Here is a 27086-nt window from a genome sequence, read left to right on the forward strand (position 1 = left end):
CCACCTTGCCTGGCCCCGTCACCGGCCCAGCGCTGCGATGAGTCACCCACACGCGACCGCCGAGTCCCGGGCGCACGCGCACCATGAGAACTACAGCTCCCGAGAACCCTTGCGGCCGGGCTGGGGTGCCTGCTGCGCTTGCGTATATCCGGGGCTCGGCGGCTCTGCACGGTCGCTGATGCAAGAGAGCTGAGCACGGTGGCTGCAGCACTTTCGGGAGGCGACGGACTGGCTCCGTGAGCGGCGTCGTAGTGACCGGCTTCGGCGACTGACCCTTCTCCGTCTCCGTAGCGCGCGCTGTGCGAGCCCGGCCCTCAGCCATGTCGGGAGACGAGGTGAGGGGCTCCCAGCCTCAGGCCTGCGCCGCCGCCATGTGGGGAGCTGGAGCTGGGCCTGAGGCCTGCGCCGCCGCCATGTGGGGAGCCGGGCCCGAGGCCTGGGCCGGAGCAGGGAGGGGCTGGGCGCGGGTTGCTCCGCGCGGGGCTTGTCCCGGGGTTGTGAGGGAGCCGGAGCGGGGCTTGTATTTCTTCCCCCGGTCCCTGCTGGGCGTGTGGGAGCGGGGCCTGGCGGGGTGGTGCCGGCCGCTCCGCCGGTGGGAGGGGGCTTGGCCTCCCCTGCTCGGGGGAGGGGGGATTGTGGCGGGGACTGCGCTTGTCTTCCTGTGCGGACGGCCCTCGGCGCTGCACGGTGGGCTAGGGCCTCTGCTGGGAATGGAGGCTTCAGGCCTGCCCAGGAGGGGTGGGTGGGAGCCTGCCTGGGCGAGGGAGTATCCCTCTCGGGAAAGGGGGTTTGTTGTCTGGATCTCTGAGATACTAAAGAGAAATAGTTTCCTTTTCCAGAAAAAAAGGGGGGGGGAAGGAATTTTAAAAACTGGACTCCAGACCCTGGCTGGCTACTAGTCTTTGTAGATGAGATATGACCCGTTCGTTGGATACCATGCAGCAATTGACAAAGGTGTTTGCTCTGGTGCCAAGTGCTGCTTCCCTCCCACCCCAGCAGTTTGTCAGTGGGTGAGCTTTATAACATTAGTAATAGTGATTATATCTGGGGGAGCGGGGGAGAATGGCTACATTGTTTTGATATGGGCCAGACAAAGTTGGTTTCACTTGCTAAAAACCAACAGTATTTCTTGACTGTTGATTGATGAAAACTAGAGCCTCGAACAATGTGGTGTTGCTCCTGCTTGCATCAGTTAATAACGGGAAATAATACTCAGTGTTTTTGTAGTGTTTTTGCTGTTTTTTTTTTTCTGGGAGGGAAGGAAGTCTTTATTTGCAGAGGAGTTGCAGTGGTGTGGGTGGAATGGGGAGGGGTGCTTTCCTCTAGTCAATAGCACCTTAATGTTTCTCCTTTTTAATACTTAAAGAACACCTGTTTAGGCCTGGTCTACACACAGTGTTTGTACTAGTATAATTATTTTGTGTACGGGTGTGAGTTTTTTTTGCCAGTATCATTACACCAGTTCAATTCCTTGTGTGGACATAGATATCATGGTATAAAGATGCGTTTAACTGATATGGCTTATTCCCATTCCTGTATGGGAATAAACTATACTGATATAAGGCACCTTTATACTGGTATCACTATCCATGCTGGGAGGATGTATGTGTGCAACTCAGTTTGTGTCTCTTTAACTTCTTTAAAAAAATGAAGTTTAAGCTACTGTTAATTGGAGGGTGAACCACATACATTGCAACCCCTGTTTCCAGGTCAAGGCTAGCTTCTCACTCCAAATACTCCAGAATTAACTGGCTTCTAACTGATGCAAGCAGGGGCCAAATGACCACTGAAGACCATGAGCTACACCAGTGGTTCAAATAGGGGCTAATTCCAAGTGTAGACGAGACTTAAGCTCACTAACTGGAAGTTAGATGTACTTTTTCAGTTGCTACCAAACATATCCCCTAGTTTCAGTTGAGTTCTCCTCCCTTGTGAACTGCTCCAGGGCTTGCCTCTGCTGCTAGCTTTGTCAGTTTCAGTGTTCCCCACAGAATTCTGAATAGCACAAGTGTAAACAGACTTGCAACTCAGGAGTTTTCACTTTGTTGCAGCTTGCAAAAGCTTTAAGCTACAGTACAGGCACTAAAACTGTCCTAGGCAGACATTACACTAGTTTACACTTGTCACATCTACCTAGACCCCAAGTTTCATGCAGCTTTGTGTAACACTATGTCAGTAATGACTTAATTTGCTTATTTACAGTGTTACATAAATAACTTTAAAATCGTGTTGATGAAAGGTACAGAACTATTTGATCTCTGATGAAGGGAGTCACCTTCATCTATAGGGCAGCAGCAGGGCAAGTTTCATGCACGCTACTTTGCTAGGGCTAACATGGACAGTTCATCTCCATCATGGATGCAGTTCTGGCCTCTGTCAACCTGTCACTTAGTGTAAACCATGGTGGAAATTTGTGATAGGAGAGGACCTCAATATGAAATGAGTATGAGGGTATCACATATACACTGGATGGGAACAATTTTTAATGCCTGAGCTGGGCTGGATTCAAACTGGTGACTGGCTCTACAATTCTTTGATAATGCTCTGGGTCATCCAGTACCCAAATAAGAACTACTGACATACCTTCAAGAATGAAGCTTCCTTTCTTTGTCAGAGGGTCACAACTATTTGTGAGACAGCAGTGGGATGTTTAGCATCACGATTCCTGGGTCTTACTCCTGGCTTTGGGAGAAAACTGTGATCTAGTATCAGAGTAGCAGCAGTGTTAATCTGTATTCGCAAAAAGAAAAGGAGTACTTGTGGCACCTTAGAGACTAACAAATTTATTTGAGCATAAGCTTGCATCCGATGAAGTGAGCTCACGAAAGCTTATGCTAAAATAAATTTGTTAGTCTCTAAGGTGCCACAAGTACTCCTTTTTCTTTTTGTGGTCTACTAGGTAGAGCTGTGGTTACAGCCAGGCTAGTTTAAGCATATTATTTGGTACATTGATTCTAAAAGGCAGAGTGGATAAGACTTAATTTTGTCATATTGGCGACCTGGGTTCTATTCCCAGCTGTGCTTGAGGTTACCTTGTGATGCTCCTCTCAGGCAACTGGTTCCCTTCATTTTACAAACAAGATGACTATCTCCCAGACTAAGGGAGTTAGGCCTTGGTCAGTAACAAGGGTTGTGAACCACACAGAAATATTAACAGCACTCAGTGGAAGAGGCAAGACCAAAACTCATTACCTCCTGGCTTCCATCCCAGTGCACCTTCCCACAAGTCAAAACTTGAGATTCCCCTGCTTCCCCCTCCCCAAATTATGCAAGCAGGTGTGACAGGGCTGCCAAATGGATGTGGCCACTTGTCAATTCTGCATCTGGAAGATTCTCTTTGGAGCCCCAAGGACTAGATAGTTTAGGCTCTGCAAATGTGATGCTACTCGCTTATGAAAATTTCCTACATGATATAGGCAGCTAGAATTTTCAAACCTTGATATTTGAAACAATGAAACTGGCTAAACACATCAGAGTGATGTTAAAGGCCTAAAATACAAACTGAAAAAGTGCATCTAACTTCCAGTTAGTGAGCTTAGGTCTTGCGTACACTTGGAGTTAGCCCCTGGTGTAGCTCATGGTCTTCAGTGGTCATTTGGCCCCTGCTTGCAGCAGTTAGAAGCCAGTAAATTCTGGAGTATTTTGGGTAGGAAGCTAGCCTTGACCTGGAAACAGGTTGCAATGTGGGTTGTTCACACTCCAATCAATAGTAGCTTAACCTTCATTTTTTTTAAAGCAGTCAGAGACACAAACCCAACTAAAACTAGGGGATAAGTAAGCCCCAGTTGAATCAGCCAGCATATAATGAAATCATAGGGACTAGCCCATTCTTGCGGTGCTGAGAGGCTCTTAGTTGGGAGGAAGGAACAATAGTGTGTGGCAGAGGGTGGTCTTCGTATTTATTAGCCAGATGGCATGGGATCCAGTGACAGCACTGTCATAAGAATCTCAGTATGTTCTGCATTCCCTGCAATTTGGGAGTTGCATTGTCTTCTTACCTGAGTGTTGCCTTTGGACAGTGGGACCCTCACTTTTTCCTATTGTCTCTAAGTAGATTTAGTTTTCTCCGGCTATGAGGACTCTGAATTTTTGGGGAGGGGGTTGTAGGGGGAGTCGATATATGTGGGATTGAACAGGGGAGAGAGAGGGTCTGAATTAGGATGGATTAATGTTGTTGAGAGACTTTGGCTATGTCCAAGCTACTGGTGGTTTGATGCACTGATGATTGATTTAGCAGGTCTAGTGAAGACCCACTAAATCGACTGCAGATCGCTCTCCAGTTTATCCCAGTACTCCACCATGAATGGGGAAGAGTAAGGTAAGTCGAGGGGAGAGTGTCTCCCGTCGACCCAGTGCAGTGTAAACACAGCAGTAAATCGACCTAAGCTGTGTCGACTCCAGCTACATTATTAGGACAATTTACACGGTAGTGTAGACGTAGCCTTTGGGGGAAAATGGGAGGAGAAATGGGGCAGAAAATTATAGAGGAGGTGGTACGTAGAGCAGCATAGGGAAAGAATGATGTAAGTGGCTTTTAGGTTGTAAGCTCTGTGGGACAGGGACGGTTACTTTTTGTTTGTACAGTGCCTCGCACAATGGGACCAGCCTGGTTAAGATCTTTAGGTACTCATCATCATGGCAAATTCAAATAGGATGTTGCCTACTTGCAGATCGAGTGCCACTTGGATAAATCTCTGGCTAGATCCTTAGTGTGGTCTGGCTGGATATTTAGTTAGATCCCTCACTGGAAATCTTATCATGCCATGTAATCTTTTGGCATCCCTGTGATTGTAGTCGCATGCCTTGGTAGCTTGTAGTCGCATGCCTTGGTAAACAAGTTTTGGAAGTTGACCGTTTCTAATGAGGTCTCTAGGTGCTACTACTATTTAAATATAAAAATGGTGGGAGAGAGCAGGAAACAAGGAAGCTCTATATGCTTATTTAGTAAGTGTTTGCATGCTTCCTATTGCAATCCCTGATTGGAGCTCTTAGGTGATACAAATAATAACTATACTGCAAACAATACAGGAAAAGATGCATCATAAAGAAAATATGAAAGAAAAAAAGTGCAGTGAAGCCTGGGGGGGAGGCGAAGAGAGAAAAGATTGAGGTACTTTTAAAAATGTGTATTCAATAGGAAGTTTAAATGCAGGGGACTTTGCTTGGGAAGAAAGATGGCAGCACAGATAGCCAAGCAATCAGGGTGACAGCTTAGGCTTTGTCTAAACAGGAAATTGCACTGGTTTCACTTAGATTAGTTTTTACACTCCTTTAATGCATGTAATAGATTAAATTTAAATGCAACAACAGATATGTAACTGTTCAGGCATAGGGCTAGTGTATTTCTGCGTGTGGGGTATCATTTCCCCACCTTCGGATATCCGCACATAGAATCATAGAATATCAGGGTTGGAAAGGAGGTCATCTAGTTCAACCCCCTGCTCAAAGCAGGACCAGTCCCCAATTTTTGCCCCAGATCCCAAATGGCCCCCCCAAGGATTGAACTCACAACCCTGTATTTAGCAGGCCAATGCTCAAACCACTGAGCTATCCCTACCCCCCCCCCCAATGATTCAGGCTACTTCTGAATTTTGTTTGTGGTCAAATCTACCTACAGATTATAACCATACCTTTCCTGCCCACAAATTTAGCGTTATGTTTTTATTCTGGACAGAAATCTTAAGCTTCCTGCCTTTCTCATTCCATTTTGACTTGTGAGCTTCCCAGGTGCCTCTTTAGCAGCAGCATTTCCCAGCAGAATTTGAAACCTTGTATGATGCCATGAGTCTTCCCAATAAATTTTTTTATTGTACATATCTCTAGTGTTCGAGTGCTTTACAGAAGGGAGATGCAGCTGTCTCCTTTTTAAATGACAAACTCCATTGCAATCCATTTAAGCCTCTTAGGCTGGATCTACATAAGCAAACTTTTGGTGACAAATGTCTAAATCTACAGTACATTTTCCACCGTTGGTACCACTGGTGGAGCTTGCTGAATTACAGCTGGGAAGTTTTAGTGCAAACAAGACATTAGTGATCAAAATCCAATAAGCTGACTTTTTGTATAGGGTTTGACAGAGCTCTTAGTTACTTGGGAAATGCCTCTGAATGGGTGACTCTGTAGCCTAACTTGTATTTGATAGTAAAAGTCATAGTACACGATTGGGCTTCCCCTTATTCACATAAACAAATCTGTGTCTTAGAAGAAATCCTGGAGGATTTCCTTTACAGATCCCCCAAAGGATGCTTTCCCACCTGGAGGCAGCCAGAGTGCAGTGTGCTTGGCTGTGCATGACTTTCGCTGCCATGATGCTTCACCTGAACAATTGGCTGAAAGAGTGGTGTCCTAAGAGCTGCCTATAGCAGCTTGATGCCTACTGCAGAATCTCCCAAATTATAGGAATCCCCAGGTAGGGAGATGTGGGGAATTTCTGGCCAGGCAAAACAAACTATGGAACAGAACAGGACTGAGTTTGGCCCTGTATTTATGTGAGAAGTTACAAAGGTTTACTTCTGGTGTCTTACAACATATCCTCATTAAAATGAGTCATAAGTAGGGCTGTCAAGCAATTAAAAAAGTTAATCTCTATTAATCGCACTATTAATAATAGAATATCATTTAAATATTTTTGGATGTTTTCTACATTATCAAATATATTGATTTCAGTTACAACACAGAATACAAAGTGTGCAGTGCTCACCTATTTTTGATTACAAATATTTGCACTGTAAAAAATGAAAGAAATAGTATATTTCAATTAATCTAATACAAGTACTGTAATGCAGTCTCTTTATAATGAAAGTTGAACTTACAAATGTAGAATTATGTACAAAAAAAACTGCTTTCAAAAATAAAACCATGTAAAACTTTAGAACATATAAGTCCACTCAGTTCTACTTCAGTCAATTGCTCAGACAAATAAGTTTGGTTACAACTTGCAGGAGATAACGCTGCCCATGTCTTGTTTACAATGTCACCTGAAAGCGAGAACAGGCGCTTGCATGGCACTGTTGTAGCCAGCATCGCAAGATATTTACGTGCCAGATGCGCTAAAGATTCATATGTCCCTTCATGCTTCAGCCGCCATTCCAGAATATATGCGTCCATGCAGATGACGGATTCTGCTTGATAATGATCCAAAGCAAAGTGGACTGACTCAATTTCATTTTCATCATCTGTGTCAGATGCCACCAGCAGAAGGTTGATTTTCTTTTTTGGTGGTTCAGGTTCTGTAGTTTCCACATCGGAGTGTTGCTCTTTTAAGACATCTGAAAGCATTCTCCACACTTTGTCCCTCTCAGGTTTTGGAAGGCACTTCAGATTCTTCGACCTTGGGTCGAGTGCTGTATCTGTCCTTAGAAATCACACGTTGGTAACTTCTTTGCGTTTTGTCAAATCTGCTGTGAAAGTGTTCTTAAAACGAATGTGTGGTATGTCATCATCCGATACTGCTATAACATGAAATATATGGCAGAAAGTGGGTAAAACAGAAGAGGAGACGTACAATTCTCCCCCAAGGAGTTGAGTCACAAATTTAATTAACGCATTCTTTTAACGAGCATCATCAGCGTGGAAGCATGTCCTCTGGGATGGTGGCCAAAGCATGAGGGGGCATGTGAATATTTAGCAAATATGGCACGTAAATACCTTGCAACTCAGGCTACAAAAGTGCCATGCGAACGCCTGTTCTCACTTTCAGGTGACATTATAAATAAGTAGTATCTCCCATAAATGTAAACAAACTTGTTTGTCTTAGCAATTGGCTGAGCAAGAAGTAGGACTGAGTGGACTTGCAGGCTCTAAAGTTTTACATTGTTTTGTTTTTGAGTGCAGTTATGTAACAAAAAGAAATCTACATTTGTAAGTTATACTTTCATGGTAAAGAGATTGCACTACAGTACTTGTACGAGGTGAATTGAAAAATACTATTTCTTTTGGTTATCATTTTTACAGTGCTAATATTTGTAATAAAAATAATATAAAGTGATCACTGTACATCTTGTATTCTGTGTTGTAATAGAAATCAATACATTTGAAAATGTAGAAAAACATCCAAAATATTTAATAAACAATAGAACACCAATTGAAATTTAACAGTGCGATTAATTGCAATAAATTTTTTTTTAATCACAGTTAATGTTTTTGAATTAATCGCGAGTTAAGTTAAGTTTTTTGTAACTTTCAAAGTTGATTCCAAATGATTGTGCACTTCAAGGCAGAGAGAATGATTCACAAGTGTGTATTGCTTAATAATATTACTAGAGGAGGAGTACAGTTTACAAGGGATTGGAATGTGCAGACATCTTGTAAAAGACATTCAAGCACAGAATTTATTAGCCACTTATACAGAAACACTTAAAAAGCTTATAGTTTGAGAACTTCAGTCCTCAGTCTCATGTACCTGCAGCGCACATGTGGTATCTGTATATTGCTTATACTTCAGATTATAGCCAACATGTGAAGTCTTTCTCACTTCAGTAGCTTAGCACAGTGCTCTGTGAAATGGCCTGCATAAGATCTGCTGGATAACTAACTTACAAGGCAACAAAAGTCACTAACATAACATGCTAGTGGTTCTGACAGTGCTACTTACTAGGGCAAGGCTGTGAATGAACTCTGTCCTGCTGGGTTGTTGCATCAGTGGCCTCAACCTGAATGTGATGCTGTCACATTTAATAGGGTAAAAAGGAAAGGAGTACTTGTGGCACTTTAGAGCAGTGAGCTGTAGCTTACGAAAGCTTATGCTCAAATAAATTTGTTAATCTCTAAGGTGCCACAAGTCCTCCTTTCCTTTTTACAAATACAGACTAACACGGCTGCTACCCTGAAACCAATAATAGGGTACGTTTCAGAGTAACAGCCGTGTTAGTCTGTATTCGTAAAAAGAAAAGGAGTACTTGTGGCACCTTAGAGACTATAGCATCCGATGAAGTGAGCTGTAGCTCACGAAAGCTCATGCTCAAATAAACTGGTTAGTCTCTAAGGTGCCACAAGTACTCCTTTTCTTTTTAATAATAGGGTAGATACCCATGTGGAACAAAATGACTGCCAGACCAAATAGGTCTATAATGTCAGGAGCAGGGTGGATAAAAATCAATGATTTAAAAAAAAGGGTGGGAGAGGATTTTTTTACTTAAATCAGATTTTTTTGATACGATGCTTTTTGCGGAAAACTATCTAATTAAGATGCTTTATAGCTCAAATATCTCATCATGGAATAGGGATTGTAGATTCTATAGTATGAGACAATATATTCATGTAATATTTAAGAAAAGTTTTCTAAATGATTTCCAACTGTTCATGGATTAGAGACTCAATTTTAAGGGGTTCCAGGGGCTTCTGTGTAGATTATTTAGGTTAATCTTTCTATTTACCCGGAGGGACTTGGTGATCCGTCTAGAACAGTGGTCTCCAAACTTCTTGACTTGCGCACCCCCAGGGCTAGCTCTGGGGAAGAAAAAAAAAAAAAAAGCTGCTGCCGGCGTGCCACCGAAGACGGAGCAGGGAGAGCCGAGCTGCCGCCGGCGGCACTCCTCCTGCCACGCACCCCCACGGATGGTCTTGTGCACCCCACTTTGGAGACCACTGGTCTAGAAGATACCATCAGAGATGCTTGTTTTTCACCGTTCTCAAACTGTGGATTTGTGCCTCCAGAAATAACATGCTTGTTAACAGCAAAAATGTTTTAAAATAAATTAATGTATAGAGGTGAGAAAAAAACAAGACCTCAACCCTATAATCCGTCTGCAAATTTGTGTACACAAAGTCAGTCCCTCACCTCTCTCTAAAAGTGCAAAGTTTCAAAAAGTTTAATGAATAGAAGATTGGTGGTGATGGAATAGATCTGGACAAGAAGAAGAAGTCTGGAGATAAATGTGAGAAGGGAGGGAGAGGCAGTAGAAACAAAAGTGAAACTGTTTGAGTAGGATATTCCAGAAGTTTTGAGGTCTTTCTGAGTGTAGCCTTCATTGATTTGAGATCTACCATACCATTCTCTCACTAGAAGGGAAAACCTGAAATGGCAGCAGGCCTTAAAAAAGACCCAGTTTGGGAATGAGAACCATTCAAGAAATATGTTTGCTTGTGATGTTTTAAAGAAAGTCACACCAGTGAACTGGTGAAAGTTGTCACTTAAGTACTTGGATTCAGAGACTGTTGAAGTGATGATCTCACTTTTAACAGCAGCAGCTGCTTCTGCTGGTGTAGAAAGAATATTTTCTTCCTTTGGACTAATTCATTCCAAATTGAGAAATCGTTTGGGACCTGAAAAAGCCGGAAAGCTTGTTTTTCTTTTCCAGATTATGAACAAATAAGAAAATGAAGGTGAAGATGACTGAGTTAGCTGCAGAAGCCAATATTTTAAGTTTCTTATGTTGACCTGGCTGACATAGTTGATTTGATTTTTGTATGGGTTTTTTTAAATATTTCATTTAACTATTTTAGTTAAAAACAGTTTTAACAAAAACAAACCTGATTTTAAAAAACTTGATTGTTTAAATTCAAAAATTCATGTGCTTGTTTTGTTAAAATATTGTATGTTTGCTGTTGAAGAAAAAAATCCAGAATACATAATGTTGTTGTTTTTAGTTAAATAAAACAATTTAACTGTCTGTCTGGTGATGTTCTCCTCCTAATACAGCATGGCAAGAAAATCCTCCAAATATTAATGATAGTTCATCTCCCAGTGACTTCATAAATATCTGCTTGAATTACCTTTGGTAAATGAAATAACCAAACAATCATTCATTTTCTGATATAGCTGTAAAACTAATCTGAAAAGCTTTCGAAATAAATCACTTAAAAATGTATAGTGTGTACCTTCTAAAAAATCTTTGAGTTGTGAAGAGTATGTATTAAGGTTATAACAACCAACAAGAATGCACTTTTATGTAGAAAACCATGATTAAATTGAGTCTTCCTGACTAGTGATTTAAATCATGGTTTAAATCAAATCTACCCTGGTCAGGACTAAACTGAGAGGCAAAATATTAAGGTATGATAGAAATTTAACAGCTTTCTAAAAGAAACAAACTGTGTGGTTATATCAAATACTCATGTTCCTCAGATGCTGGAGTGGAAGGAGAAAAGGAGTACTTGTGGCACCTTAGAGACTAACCAATTTATTTGAGCATAAGCTTTTGTGAGCTACAGCTCACTTCTACACTTTCCACAGTATGCATCCGATGAAGATCTTTTTATACACAAAGCATGAAAAAATACCTCCCCCCCACTCCACTCTCCTGCTGGTAATAGCTTATCTAAAGTGATCACTCTCCTTACAATGTGTATGATAATCAAGGTGGGCCATTTCCAGCACAAATCCAGGGTTTAACAAGAACATCTGAGGAGGGGGAGGTGGGGTAGGAAAAAACAAGGGGAAATAGGTTACCTTGCATAATGACTTAGCCACTCCCAATTCTATTCAAGCCTAAGTTAATTGTATCCAATTTGCAAATGAATTCCAATTCAACAGTCTCTCGCTGGAGTCTGGATTTGAAGTTTTTTTGTTGTAATATCGCAACTTTCATGTCTGTAATCGCGTGACCAGAGAGATTGAAGTGTTCTCCGACTGGTTTATGAATGTTATAATTCTTGACATCTGACTTGTGTCCATTTATTCTTTTACGTAGAGACTGTCCAGTTTGACCAATGTACATGGCAGAGGGGCATTGCTAGCATATGATGGCATATATCACATTGGTGGATGTGCAGGTGAACGAGCCTCTGATAGTGTGGCTGATGTTATTAGGCCCTGTGATTGTGTCCCCTGAATAGATATGTGGGCACAGTTGGCAACAGGCTTTGTTGCAAGGATAGGTTCCTGGGTTAGTGGTTTTGTTGTGTGGTATGTGGTTGCTGGTGAGTATTTGCTTCAGGTTGGGGGGCTGTCTGTAGGCAAGGACTGGCCTGTCTCCCAAGATTTGTGAGAGTGTTTGGTCATCCTTCAGGATAGGTTGTAGATCCTTAATAATGCGTTGGAGGGGTTTTAGTTGGGGGCTGAAGATGACGGGTAGTGGCGTTCTGTTATTTTCTTTGTTAGACCTGTCCTGTAGTAGGTGACTTCTGGGAACTCTTCTGGCTCTATCAATCTGTTTCTTCACTTCTGCAGGTGGGTATTGTAGTTGTAAGAATGCTCGATAGAGATCTTGTAGGTGTTTGTCTCTGTCTGAGGGGTTGGAGCAAATGCGGTTGTATCGCAGAGCGTGGCTGTAGACAATGGATCGTGTGGTGTGGTCAGGGTGAAAGCTGGAGGCATGTAGGTAGGAATAGCGGTCAGTAGGTTTCCGGTATAGGGTGGTGTTTATGTGACCATCGTTTATTAGCACTGTAGTGTCCAGGAAGTGGATCTCTTGTGTGGACTGGACCAGGCTGAGGTTGATGGTGGGATGGAAATTGTTGAAATCATGCTGGAATTCCTCAAGGGCTTCTTTTCCATGGGTCCAGATGATGAAGATGTCATCAATACAGCGCAAGTAGAGTAGGGGCATTAGGGGACGAGAGCTGAGGAAGCGTAGTTCTAAGTCAGCCATAAAAATGTTGGCATACTGTGGGGCCATGCGGGTACCCATAGCAGTGCCGCTGATCTGAAGGTATATATTGTCCCCAAATGTAAAATAGTTATGGGTAAGGACAAAGTTCAGCCACCAGGTTAGCCGTGACATTATCGGGGATAGTGTTCTTGACGGCTTGTAGTCCATCTTTGTGTGGAATGTTGGTGTAGAGGGCTTCTACATCCATAGTGGCCAGGATGGTGTTATCAGGAAGATCACTGATGGATTGTAGTTTCCTCAGGAAGTCAGTGGTGTCTCGAAGGTAGCTGGGAGTGCTGGTAGCATAGGACCTGAGGAGGGAGTGGCTCAGTATTGAGGGCGCTAGTCTGGAATGTGCGGGGCCAGATTTAGTTTCCTCTTCAGCCCCCGACTTCTTGTGTGATCTTGAGCAAACCACATAGTTTCTTTGAGCCTCAGTTCCCCATTTGTAAAATGAAAATGATAATCCTTTACTGTCTCACAAGGGTGGTGTTAGGATAAATACGCCAAAGAGCATCAGATGCCCCAGTACTGATTGATTGAGGTCATATAAATATTCTAGGTTGACATCATCTTTTTGTACATGGAACAAACTGATAAAGTGCTGAAAATAGAAATGCAGCTGGAGACCAATCTACCCTAAGGCTCCCGACTCTAATACCTGTTCAGCTGAACTCAGGGTTGATAAAAATAGATTTTTTTTATTTAAATCCAGATTTTTTATTTTGTTTAAAATTATAAGTTTTTCTTTTTAAAAATAAACCTGTTCAAAATGAAATTGGAATTTAATACAAAATATGTTAAGGCCTAAACTACTTACAATCACAAAATGTTTAAATAAAAAATAAGTATGCTGAATCCATGAGCCTCTATTAAAAACTTTGAGTTAAAGGTTGCTTTTCTATATAAAGAGAGATGTTCTCCTGATTCTGACTTTTGAGGTCAAGCTCCAGAAATATGGCAAAATAGGTCATGCGCCATATTAAGGGATTGGTCTGTGGGGGATATAGGGGCTGTGCTACTGGGTGCAAGAGACTGGCAAAGACATCAGAGGCATTGGGACCCAGTCTCTGACTCCAGGAGACCCCATCATGTACCTCGTCACTAGGTAGCAAAAAGATGTACCAAATATAGTGTAAAGGCTTCATTTAGTTATAAATCTACATATTTAGAGGCTATATCAGCCAATGATAATTCACTGTACTATGGAAAAGTTAATCAAAATCTGTTTAAGGCTTTCCACGTGTGTGATTTAAATCCTCATTTAACTCAATCCACCCTGGCTCAACTGATTTTAAAGTGGCTGAAAACGTTTGAAAAATTTCACTACGTGTGGACAAAACCAAAGAGCCTTAGTACTAGAATAAAAGGTTCCTTTAGAGATGTGTCCTGGGACAAACATTCATCGTGCTTCTAAACAAGCACTTGCAGTCATGTTAACTTGGACTAGTTGTCAGCTAACTCAAGTTAAAACAGAACCATAAATTATAGTCTAGACAAACTCCCACTTGGGACCAAAGTTTAAGGACTGCTGAGTTAGCTGAAAAGAGTACTATACAATAGCCTCTTTCAGAGTAACCTGCATAAAGTCTGCTGGTGCTACTGTAACAAATTAAATGATGGTAAATAAGGTTGCTAATGGACACTTGACTTTTACAGATGATTTTTGATCCCACTATGAGCAAGAAGAAGAAGAAAAAGAAGAAGCCCTTCATGCTTGATGAAGAAGGAGGAGAGACACAAGCAGAAGAGACACAGTTGTCAGAAACAAAAGAAGTGGAACCAGAACCAACAGAGGACAAAGATATAGAAGCTGATGAAGAGGACAGTAGGAAGAAAGGTATAGTGAAACATTTCAGTTGGCAGTTTCAAAACACATCTTCCATCTGTGTGTCTTCAGGGCAAGGGCTATGTATGAAGACAGCTGACCACAGTGAGGCCTTGGTTCTGATTGGGCTTCTAGGTACTGCTGTAACACAAATATGTAAAAGTGTGATTTCTTCTTTCTCTTTCTTGAGCTTGTCTGCTGTACTCCTATAAGCAAAATGGTGTCTTAATTTACAAGAACTCTGCTTTCTCCACTGCAACTGAAGTCTTTGTCATGAACAAAATTGAGGTGCTCTATAAACTGCCAAAATTCTTGTGGTGTGCTCTATTATAGTTCTAGTGCTTTGTATTCTGAGCCAATTTAATGTAGAGCTGGAAAGCAGTTGCAATAATTCCAGAGTAACCGTAAAAATTAGAATGGGAAATACTCAAAACCATTGCAAGACAAGTTTTTCTTGGTGCCCTGGTTGATGACAATAGCCAGTTAATCTAATATTGTACTATTCAAGATCTTGCAAGAAATAACTTGCAGTTGTATTTGACTCACTTTAACTGAAGTTAGCCATATTGAGATGATCTGATAACATGAAGTAAACTGAAGGGACATTACTAACTTAAAATCACATTTGTATGTAAAATTAACCTGTTACTTTTAACACCTAAGATGATTGAAAAGGCAGTTTTATCTCTTTTCCACATTTTTTTTGTGAAGTCAAGCTTCTCTATCAAAAGCACAAACTTTCCTTTCTGTGGTCAGTTTCCCCTTGTGTGAAGAACAGCAACAGGGATGATGAAAAAATATTTAAAATAAATAGGAAAACATGACTGTATGCCGCAAATATTGTCAAGGGGTATTCTGTGGCATGTGTAGCATTTGTAACTACTAAACTAGCTATTTTTTTTTTTTAACTTGACTAGTTTATCCTAGTGAGTAGGTGTCCCTTTAAGTCTTTCACAGGTATGTTTTTTAGAATTCGTATCTGAACCAGAATACTTAGGGTATGTCTATACTGCAATTTAAGCGCAGGGTTAGTGGGACTTGAGTCAGCTGACCCATGTTAGGGAACCATGGGCTTGAGCATCCCCATTTTATTTTAACCCTATGTTAAGACTTTTTTTTCTAACAGGTGCTCAAACCTAGGGCTCTGGCATCCACACTGCAGTGCGCAGACCTGAGTCAAAGTAACCATATCCCAGAGTCCCTAGTACACACCTCCCTCCCTTTTCTTCTCCTTTCTCCCACCCCCACCCCCATGTGGCTGCTCTAGCCCTAGGACTGTGGTGCACTGTGGGGGGGGGGGAAATGTGTACTGCCTGCCCTGAATGTTACCAGGAAGCAGCTTGATCACTTTGCTCTCCATTACAAACCCAGGAGGCTCTCTGATAGTGTGCTTGCAGATTGGAGATCAGAAGATAATGAGTTAACACTGACTTAAGTTGCTGCCATTGGCAAAGGTGGGGCGGGGTGGTGGTTTCCGTTTTCAGGACTGGATTGCAGATTGTTGGGATAGAGAGGACTAAGGAAATTGTCCCATGAAATGGTGGGATACTTCCAGCTGACTTCTGGGACCTGAGTCATGTCCAACTGTGTCTAAACTGCAAAACAATAGGGCTCGTACTCTGGGTCCTGGCTTAACTTAAAACTCAAGCTCAGACCTTCCGGCCCTACAGGGTCCTGGAACCATGGGTCCAAGCCCTGAGTTAGTGCAACTGTAGTGTAGATGTGTGGGGAGGTTAGGCTTGAATCCGCGCTCAAGCTTGGGCTTGCATTGCAATGTAGACATACCCTTAGTTTCTACACTGGTAACATGGTTACTAAGCCTGGTCTTTTCAACTTTCTGGTTTTTTAGATGCATCAGATGACCTGGATGACCTAAACTTCTTCAACCAAAAGAAAAAGAAGAAGAAAACAAAAAAGATGTTTGATATAGATGAAGCAGAAGAGGGTGTAAAGGTCAATTTATAAAGATATGACCTAGTTTGTATAATTAAATCCAGTTGGGCTTACTGAAAATTCCCCCTTTCCTCATCCACCTGTGTCCTTGTCCTGTGCCTGCATCTCACTCTTCCATTCTTTTAAGATTGACAGTTCAGGAATTCCTTGGCAGTCTGTCATCTTAATTAGCCAATGGATCAATATTAAATGATATACAGTGTTCCCTTTATGTACACTTTGGGACTGTGTTCCCTTTATGTACACTTTGGGACACACACACACACACCCACACCCCCCCCCTGTACTGGTCAATAGTTCAAAAACTACTAATCAGCTGCAGTAGGGAATGGCCATAGTTGGTCACATGACCCCATGTTAGCTAAACTGTTCAGCATTCCAAGGGAATAAAATAAACCCTATTCTTAAAAAAATAAAGGCTAGACTTTTATATCCACAAACGCTGATTTGCACATGTGCACCAGAAGATGCACCCCAGCTGTGCATGCAAAGTTGTGCATTTAAAATGGCCCCAAATTCCATCTCAATAGTGTAACTAGCAAGGGAAAGTCGGGTACCTGCCTTTAGCATAACCTAGATCACTCCTTCAAACTTAAATCTGTCATATTTAAGAATTGCTAAGGATATTCTGTCTCACTTCCAGCATGCTATGTTGGGTGTCACTTTCTTATGTTCTGGCTGAATTTTTTTTTTCTTTTTGTAGGATTTAAAAATTGAAGGTGATGTGCAAGAACCGGTGGAACCAGAGGATGACCTTGATATCATGCTTGGCAACAAAAAGAAAAAGAAGAAAAATGTGAAGTTTCCAGATGAAGAAGAAATATTGGAAAAGGATGAAGGTAAAAGTATAACCAACTTACCAAGAGTTTAAGTCCTTGCTTGTGCTGCTGTTGAAAGTGGGTAATCTTGCAAATAAAGTATACTTATTGCCTAAATAGGCAGTTTTTTAGTTAAAATGCCATCTCCTTGTTTTGGGATTTTCCATTATAAGGTTTAGCAGCAAAATAATATCTCAGTAGTGGAGCCATATGGTCCTTGTTTATATCCTGGTCATCTCCGTAAATGTGTGGAGGAAAACTTCGGCTCACAACACACAGTTCTTGGGAATTTTCTTGTACGTGCTGCTAGAAACAAGCATTAGCACTGTGTCCAAGAAGTCCACCTTTTTTAACAACTTGTGCTTCGTGAATCTCAAACAACTTTCCTTGTTCACAGCTCTGGAGGATGAAGACAGCAAAAAAGATGATGGAATTTCTTTTAGCTTTCATACTGGACCTGCATGGGCAGGTTCAGAAAGGGACTACACGTATGATGAGGTAAAGTTAAAAATGCTTTCCAAATATTTCCCAAATCCAGCTATATGAATGCTAATTAATGTCCATGTATTCTGTTTCTAACTTAATCCTTAGGTATATCTGATCAAAGATTTCTGGAAACATTAACAAAAATAACTAGAAACATAAAATTGCTTTAAAAATATAAAACAAGAACCCGATCCTATAATCAGATCCATCTGGGAAGACCCCTGTGCTCCACCACTGACTTCATTAGGATTTGTGTGGATCAAATTATGGGATTTGTGCCCACGTGTGAAAAAGCTTGTGTGCTGCTTTAACTAATTTATAAAGTGTAAATGTTTCCCTCAAGAAAGGTCAATAATCATTTAAAAAAATTTGTATTATGCATGCTAAGAGCAAGTTTTAGACCAAGATTCATAGATTCCAAAGCCAGAAGGTAACATTGTGATCATCTAGTCTGACCTATTGTATAACACGGGCCATAGAATTTCCCCAAAATAATTCCTAGAGCCGATCTTCTAGAAAAACATCTGATCTTGATTTAAAAATTGTCAGTGATGGTGACTCTATCATGACCTTGATAAACTATTCCAGTGGTTAATTACTTTTTCTCTCAAAATTTATACATTATTTCCAGTCTGAATTACTCCATTTTCAACTTCCAGCTATTGGATTGTGTTATACCTTTGTTTGCTAGATTGAAGAGCCCATTATTAAAAATGTGTTTCCCATGATAAAAGAAAAGGAGTACTTGTGGCACCTTAGAGACTAACCAATTTATTTGAGCATAAGCTCATGAAAGCTTATGCTCAAATAAATTGGTTAGTCTCTAAGGTGCCACAAGTACTCCTTTTCTTTTTGCGAATACAGACTAACACGGCTGTTACTCTGAATCATTTCCCATGATAGTGGAAGATAAGTCATTTTGGGAAACAAAGTGCAAAAACTAAGTGTCAGAGGGCTTTTTATATGCAATGTTGCGGGCATGTTGGTTCCAGGATATTAGAGAGACAATGTGGGTGAGGTAATACCTTCTTTGGACCAACTTCTGTTGATGAGAGAAACAAGCTTACGAGCTTATGCAGAGCTTTTCTTTAGATCTGGGAAATGTACTGGGAGTGTCACAGCTAAATACAGATTGTTTTGAGTATAAGTAGTTAACATACATTTCCAGGGACCATTTGGGGGAAGTGGCCAGTTTACACCCCTCCAGTCATAGGAGGATGGGAAAAACTTGGGGGAAGGAGTGTGTTGGTTACAGATTGTTATAATAAGCCATAAATCCAGTATCTATTCAGTCCATGATTTTCAGTATCTATCGAAGTTATGAATTTAAGCTCCCAGGCTTGTCTTTTGAAGGTATTGTAAAGATGAGGACTGAGAGGCCAGAGAGTGATTGCTTTGTGTAGGACCTGTGGATCTTAAAAGGTGTGTTTGTGGGAAGTGTTGATCATCTTATCAGTGGAGATATAGCTACAGGTTTTGCATCTGTTGTTCTGGCAGGGTCTGGTGCCACTTTTAGTTGGTGTATCCTTGTCTATGGGGAGCTTACTTCTGATGAGCGTGGAGAAGTTGGGAGGGAGGAGAGACGGTTATTTGAAGGCCAGACGAGTGGTTTAGGAAAGATTTCTTTCAGGATTTGGTTGATTATGGGTTGTAACTGTTTAATACCCTGTATAGGATCCAGTGTAGGATGGTAGGTGACAACTAGGGATGGGTGGATGGAGGGGTTTTTATTTCCATATTGCAGCAGGTTCTCTTTGGGTGTTTGGGTGGTCTGTTCCATGATGTAATCTACTTCTGTGGTGGAGTGTATCCGAATGCCTGACTGTGGAGAACAGATTTCTTGGTGTGCTGGGGGTGGTTACTGGATCTGTGAAGGTAGGTGTGGCGATCTGGGTTGTCTGAAGATGATCGTGCTGTCCAGGAAGTTGATGCAAGTATTGGAGTGTGCTAGAGAGAGTTGAATGGATGGGTGGTGCTTTTTGAAGTTGCAGTGGAAATCAGAGGGACTTTAGGGTCACTTGTCCAGAGGATGCAAATATCATTGAAGTATCTCAGGTATATCATTGGTTTCGTGGTGCATTTCTCCAGAAATTCTTCCTCAAGATGACCCATGAAGAGGTCATAGCATATTGGGGAGCCCTAATGGTACTTATGGCTGTTCCCATGTTTTGGACAAAGTGCGTGTTGAATGTAAAATTGTAATGGATGAATTTAGTGGCGGGGGTGTCTGTGGTGTTTTAAACATGTAGTTGAAAGTATGCTGGGGAAAAAAGTACATTGTTAGAAGTTCAGTCTGGCAGAAATATGATCTTAAATGCTATACCACTTAGTTCCATGGTAGTGGGAAAATTATGAACATCTCTAGACATAAAATACAGCAATATAAAACGTTTTGTGGATGGCAGGATAAATTGTTAAAGGTACACATATTGATGTAAACATGTCTGTTCCTGCAGTTGCTGAATCGAGTATTTAACATAATGCGGGAAAAGAATCCGGACATGGTAGCTGGAGAAAAAAGAAAATTCGTCATGAAACCTCCACAGGTTGTAAGAGTAGGAACCAAGAAAACGTCATTTGTCAACTTTACAGATATCTGTAAACTGTAAGTTTGGCAGCTTTTAAGATCTCTTGGGGGCTCAGGGCAGGAAATACTGTAGCCTTCCACTAACTGCATAGTTATCTAACTGCATGGACTTGCAAAAAGCTATATTAAACCATTAATCACTAAAAATTGTAAATGACAGAATTGGACACAATACACCAGTTGAGGCCTCACCAGTGCCAAGCAGAGTGGGACAGTTACCTTCTGTGTTTTATATACAGTAAAGCCTCAGAGTTACGAACACCAGAGTTACAAACTGATTAGTCAACCACATACCTCGTTTGGAACCAGAAGTACACAATCAGCATCAGAGACAAAAAAAAAAAAAAAAAGAAAATATAGTACTCTGTTAAATGAAAATTATTTAAAAAAGGGGAAAGCAGCATTTTTATTCTGCATAGTAAAGTTTCAAAGCTGTTTTAAAGCAATAATCATTTGTAAACTTTTGAAAAAACAACCATAATGTTTTGGGCAGATTTATGAACATTTCAGAGTTAAGAATAACCTCCATTCCTGAGGTGTTTGTAACTCTGAGGTTCTACTGTACAACACTCCTGTTAATACGTCTCAGAGCCTTTTGCAACTGCTTTACCTTGACTCTTACAAATTGTGGATCACAAATCGAAACTCCTCAGATCCGTGTGAGGAGTACCACTGCTTAGCTAGTTATTCCCCCTTTTGCTTTGTGCATTTGATTTTTTCCTTTCTAAGTCTAGTACTTGAACTTGTCTTCATTGAATTTCATTTTGTTGATTTCAGACCAGTTCTCCAGTTTGTCCAGGCCATTTTGAATGGGATGTACATAACATTTTCAAACAGTAACCATGTAACCGATTAAAATTCTGTCAGCTACACAGTTGAATGTTTACCTGGAGAGCTTTTTTTGGGGGGAGGAGGGGAGCTGCAGCCCGGAGGGACCCCGGGCACGCCAGGATGCCGGCCGGCAGCCCGGAGGGACCCTGGGTGGAGTTTAACCATTAACAAAACCCAGTAAGTATCAAGCTTATTGGTTAATCGGTTAAACTCTTACATCCCTAATTCTAATCCTGTCCTCCAAAATGCTTGTAGCCTCTGCCAGCTTTGTGTCATTTATAAATTTTATAAGCATACTCTTTACTTCATTATCCAGGTCATTAATGAAATGATTGAATAGTACAGGACCCAGGACTGACCCCTAGATGTGCTCTCCCAGTTGTACAGCAAACCAGGGATGACTATTTTTTAATACAGTCTTTCAAGCAGTTGTGCACCCACCTTATAGTAACTTCATCTATACCACATTTCCCTAGTTTATATATGAAAATGTCATGTGGGAGGGTGTCAAAAGCCTTACTAAAATCACAATATAGCACTTCTGCTGTTTCCTATCCACTAGGCCAGTAACGCTGTCAAAAAGGGAAATTAGGTTGGTTTGGCATAATTCATTCTTGACAGATCCATGCTGGCAATTCCCTATAACTCTGTTGGTGCTTACGAATTGATTGTTTAATAATTTGTTACAGTATCTTTCCAGGTATTGAAGTTAGGCTGACTGGTCTATAATTCTTGCTATTCCAGAGATAAAATCAGAGCCCTATTTGTGCCAACACCTTTTACAGGCTTGCCATTCTGAGAAGTTCTTATCTATTGTGATTCTTAAATATCAAGTTCTTCTGAAAGGTGGAGGTTAAAAATAACTTTACTTTTATTTTTAGATTGCATCGTCAGCCAAAACATCTCCTGGCATTTTTGTTGGCTGAATTGGGTACAAGGTAAGTAGCTTGTACTTATGCTTTTGAGTGCCTTCCTCCTCCCCACTCCTTTTTCTTATCCAAGTATGCCAAGTTTAGCGGTCCTGATGTACATATTTGAGCATGCTTTCTTCCCTCTAATGGTGAGAGTGGAGATGCAACATGGTAACTCTCCTTTCCCTTCAAGAGCCTCTGTGCCAGGGGTTCTCGCAACAAATTTTTTGGTGGCCTCAGAGTGCAGCCACCACCTCTTGCTGGTGGCTGCTCTGACAGTTTTTCCTAAAATACTTAATTAACGTTAGGAAAAACAAATATGCATAGGTACATGTCCAAATCATTGTAATCTATCTATGTAAGGTGGGTGGGGTTTTTTTGGGGTTTTTTTTTTTTGGTACAGACTCAATAATAATAGTATGCAGTTGTCTCTATCCTTTATTGGACCTAAACAGAATAGAAACACAAATGAGGTGCTTTCAACGTTCTTGTCATTTTTCTTATTGTTTCTGTTGCTTTTTTTTAGACTTGCTAGCTACTAAGTGTGCTGTGAAAAGTAATATTAACAAACATACAGACATCACTTTTCACAACAGACTTACTCAGCCCCAGTGAGCCTGGGGACAAATTAAGTCTTGGTTGGGGAGGTAGGTACAGAGGCAGCAGAGGTCAGGGGTAATAGGGCACTGGGGGAGGCAGTGGGGGGCAGAGGTAATGGGGGGGATGAGCTTGGGGCCAGAGCCCATCACCACGCAGCCAGGGAATGGAGCTCGAAGCCCCATGGCTGGTGGCCACATTTGAGAGATGCTGCTCTATGCCGTGTGTGGTTAAGTTGGTCTGGTAGGTCAGGGAGGAGTTGTAACTAACAGGATAGTTCATAAACCATCTATCACTGTATAAAAGAACACTTTATGGATGGATTTTGTATTACCTGTTTTCAGATTGCACAATAGTCACTAGCTGTCTACAAACGACAAGCATGGGTAGACTTACATGCTATTATCTGCAGATATACAGAGAACTGAATAGCCTAGTCACAAAATGCGTGACTAATTTTTAATGCCTGTTAGTTCAGGGATTGAGCTCCCTTCTCCTCAAACTAATCTTACACAAAAGCTTGTAAAACTTGGTTTGAAAGATCACTGCTAACATTCTTTCTCGCTTGCATCAGCATGGCTAGAAAAATGGTTTGTTGTAATAGCAGCCACCACAGCACGGTTCAGAGGAAGTTGTTTGTCAGATCAGCAAAAGTACCACGTTCACCATACCATTGAAGAGCTTAAGTATTTTCTGGATTCGTGCGGTGTGCCAATTAAGCTGTCTTATTCACAATAATTATTGCATTGAGGATTTATGCTCAGATGAAGTTGTACTTTGAATTCCTGACCATTAGTGAAATTTTTCAGCAGTTTCTTTTGCGCAGATTAAATCTTGCTGATTAGATTGCTTTTATTAAGCAGCTTTGTGCCCAACAGTGCATCAATTGACCTTATTGCATGTTTCAGATCTTGTTGTCCCTTCTTTACAACTTGATATGTTGTTCTGATTTGCACATTACTGAATTCATTTTTCTTTTAAATTAGCGGCTCAATAGACGGTAACAACCAACTTGTAATCAAAGGACGATTCCAACAAAAACAGATAGAAAATGTTTTGAGAAGATACATCAGTAAGTACAATTCCCTCTTCTATAAGTTTCTCTTCCTAGCATCTCCGTTATCTTTAGAAAATTCCTTTTATCCTTACTCAGTCTTGTACATTTAAAGTTTAGTCAGTTTCTTATGACCAGTAAAATTCAGTACAGTGTCATTTACATGGAAGTAATCGTTACACCTACATTGATTCATATCTCTTTTTATGATACATTTTGATACCTATTTTCAAGTTGTACATGAGAAGGCTGTCTTTATTTTAAACTAGGTCACTGGTATAAAGAAACGGATCATCCCAGCCCAGTTCTGGTCAGGATAAACCTACACAGCTGGAGATACTAAAGAATACATGACTTCTCACTGTGTTATAATGGAGTAATTATAGATTACTTGGTCCTGATAGCAATAAATAAGTGGACTGGAGGGAGGCATTAGTTCAGCTCTATCTGTGGACTGAAAACATGGCGAGAAAGCTAGTGATAATATTGTAGCATTGCTTCCTGCCAGTCTGTGACTTTACTTCCTTGCCATGGCAAAGGGCTGATGGAGGGTACTGTAACAGTGACCTCTGAATAATGTATGTTGTACACATTAATCGTTTTACCAATAAAATGTGTGTACTACTGTTCAGAGGAAGCTTCATGAGATCATCTCCTCTAGCTCTATAGTTGTCATTCCTTTCTATGCAGATCTGACTTTTTTAAAGCACTACTTTCCTAACGAGGTGTTGAGATCTGGAAATGCTGCCTCAGGAGGGAAGGCATCTGCAGATAGTAAAATATTTTGGTTAGAATCCACTTTTTATAGCATTGGTGTCAGTGCTCAAGGCAGGTAAAACGTACACGTTGTTAGCCCAGGAACTAATAATAATCAGTAGCTTGGCTCTGCTTTTGAAGTCCATGTACTAACCACATTTAACTTCTGTGACACTCCTTAACTGCAAAAGTTTGGTATAGTAGTCATGTTTTTAAAAAAAGATTGAAGTAGCATTTACTAGTGAATTGATGCCTCTTCCAGTGATGTCTTAATGCAGTACCTTTCAATTACAACTTAATTTCTTTTCTCCAGAGGAGTATGTTACCTGTCATACGTGTCGGTCACCAGACACAATCCTACAGAAGGACACCAGATTATATTTCTTGCAATGTGAGACCTGCCATTCTCGCTGCTCCGTTGCCAGCATCAAAACTGGTTTCCAGGCTGTCACAGGCAAGAGAGCACAGCTCCGTGCCAAAGCTAACTAGATTGCTAACTGACACTGGATTTTTGCAAAGTGTTCAGGGGAGATGTGACTGGACAGGTTTACAATCGGAGTGGATTTACCATTGTATTAAAAACAAGATTGTAAAAGATACCAAGATATTTGGCTTTTGATTGGTTGGCCTGTGAAATCCTTGCAAGATGCAGATCCTCAAGCTGTTCACATACATTTGCTCGTTGAATATATTTTACCAACTGTCAGAGAAACGTGATGGGAAAGGAGGTGCTTTTTAATCCATTCATAGACTTCTGTAAAATGCAAGATAAATTAAAGTTATTATAACAGTGACTGTCTTTCATTTGAATTTTTCCTCCAGTTTTTCTCTTAAGTTGTATCTGACAATTGCCATGAACACAATTTTACTATGACTACATGCAGACTATGTTAATGAATTATGTGCAAAGAGCAGGATAAGACTTAAGCACACACTTCGGAGTGTGTTTTTTTCATCTAGCAAGCTCCTTTTTAGGGAGCCTATAGCTAGAACAGATGAACTAGTTGTTATACAAAAGGGATGCTGGCTGATTCCCAATGGCTATAATAGTCCATGTGAAAACTGTTCTTTTTCTAATACATGTAAGGATTCCTGGTTACTTTCCCTCACTGCTCCTGTACTTTCATCCTTTGCTACTATGAAAACTAGCTTATGAAGTGATAAGCTGTTCAGTGTCCGCTTCCCTTAATGTTTGTGTTCATAACAGCTATTAAGGACACTTTATCAATGCAGCTGAACAGTTTGGTACAGTTTATTAAGGAGAAAACATAACCCTTAGGTAGTTCAGAAGATCAGCCCTGGATACCATGTTGGTCCTGAACGTACACCTAGTGAGTTGGTAAACCATTGTAAACGTTCAGTGTCACTGTACTAAATTTACAGATTCTGCTACGTGAATTTATCTATCCCTTCTTGCTTAGCTCTGTGCTTTGCACCACTTTAAATAACTAATCAAGTTAAATGAAGCAAAAATGAAAAGGATATCAGTAACTTTTTATTGCAAACTAGCTCCAGTACAATGGAAATGTAAAAATAGTAACTTGAGTTAAAATGTGACACTAGCAGGTATTTTGGGTTCCAGATTTAATATACAAAAGCTGTGTAGTGTAAAACATGCACCTTTCTCCACTAGCAGAACGTCATTTTAGAAAAGAGAATTCTGACACTTAAAGAAAAACAAAACAAAAAAAACCCCACTGAACTTAGTGTAGGTCCTACACACATCTGTACACTCATATCTTAATGTCTGGTACATGCAGTAAATGCGGCTGTCTCTTCAGCTTTCTTGTCTAGGAATCTAGTTAAAACTGTTTAAACACTAGCTGGGAATAGGAGGACATGCTTTCCATTATAGTACTGTCACTTAAAAAATGTGGTTTCTATTTGAATAACTGATCTCTAAAATTGAAGTGTAGTGCCAGTCTAGGGAGTAATTCGGCAGCAGGTTGGTGGCTTGATGGGAGTTGAATGGCTTCCCTGCATGTAACCATAGTATCTATGCACCTAGTGAATGAAGTCTGGATGACCATATTACTGACTCATTTTAAGGCTGAAATTGAAGGGTTTCTGTTCTGAGTTTTTTAATCTTTATTTGTGTATATATACTAATATACAATCCAGTTTTGCTGGTAAACCATTTTTATTTGCTATTTGAAAACTACTTGACAATACAGTGCAGTTAAAGTCAAGGTTTTATAGCTCGTTTCTTAAAAGCATTTTGAATTTGAAGAGTGAGCTGTAACCAATGTTGGATGTGTCTTTAAGTGAATAAAACCAGGATCAGTGCCTCTTGTGTAACATAAGACTTGTATTGTAGTCTTGTTTTCTTTAACAAATAGTACGGGGCATTCTTCTATTGGAAATGAGGCTGGGGAGTGGGGGCGGCACAGAGCTGTTGGGGTGCACTGAAGTAGTCTTTAAACTGATTTACAGTGAAAACAAGCTTGCTTTGTCATAGGTATGAAACCTTTAAAGACTCCTTTGAAATACAGTAAAAGGAATGAGCTTGGTCTTGAGTTGGTGACATACTGTAATGCATTAAACAAGCATGTTTCACCTCCAGGTCCCCAGTGTGGATGTATTTAGAATACCATGTTGCTACTGAATTATCAGTCAATTACAGTATCCGTCAATGGTTTGCATACTTCTATTGTGTGATATTACCAGATCAGTCTTCGGGGAAAATTCAGAGAGGTTAAGTTGCTGTAGCTTTTTCCGGGCATTGCCCTCCCCCC

At 40.8% G+C, this 27086-nt stretch overlaps 1 protein-coding gene across 1 annotated transcript; it reads left to right on the plus strand.

Annotated features, from left to right (window-relative positions):
* EIF2S2 (eukaryotic translation initiation factor 2 subunit beta) lies at positions 1–26654 on the plus strand. The gene is made up of 9 exons (XM_007057154.4): positions 1–335; positions 14190–14370; positions 16208–16311; positions 17015–17150; positions 17527–17627; positions 20072–20220; positions 21915–21971; positions 23528–23613; positions 24665–26654. Exons 1-9 carry the CDS (start codon positions 321–323, stop codon positions 24838–24840), a joined length of 1005 nt encoding a protein of 334 aa, XP_007057216.3. The 5' UTR covers positions 1–320; the 3' UTR covers positions 24841–26654.
* The last annotated feature ends 432 nt before the right edge of the window (positions 26655–27086 follow it).

The sequence above is a fragment of the Chelonia mydas genome, chromosome 13 (genome assembly GCF_015237465.2).
Source record: "Chelonia mydas isolate rCheMyd1 chromosome 13, rCheMyd1.pri.v2, whole genome shotgun sequence".
In the NCBI taxonomy this organism is placed as follows: Eukaryota; Metazoa; Chordata; order Testudines; family Cheloniidae; genus Chelonia; species Chelonia mydas.

Coding starts and splice junctions, on each gene's coding strand:
- EIF2S2 (XM_007057154.4), top strand. Junction 17,151..17,526: donor AATATTGGAAAAGGATGAAG/GTAAAAGTATAA, acceptor CCTTGTTCACAG/CTCTGGAGGATGAAGACAGC. Junction 23,614..24,664: donor TGTTTTGAGAAGATACATCA/GTAAGTACAATT, acceptor TCTTTTCTCCAG/AGGAGTATGTTACCTGTCAT.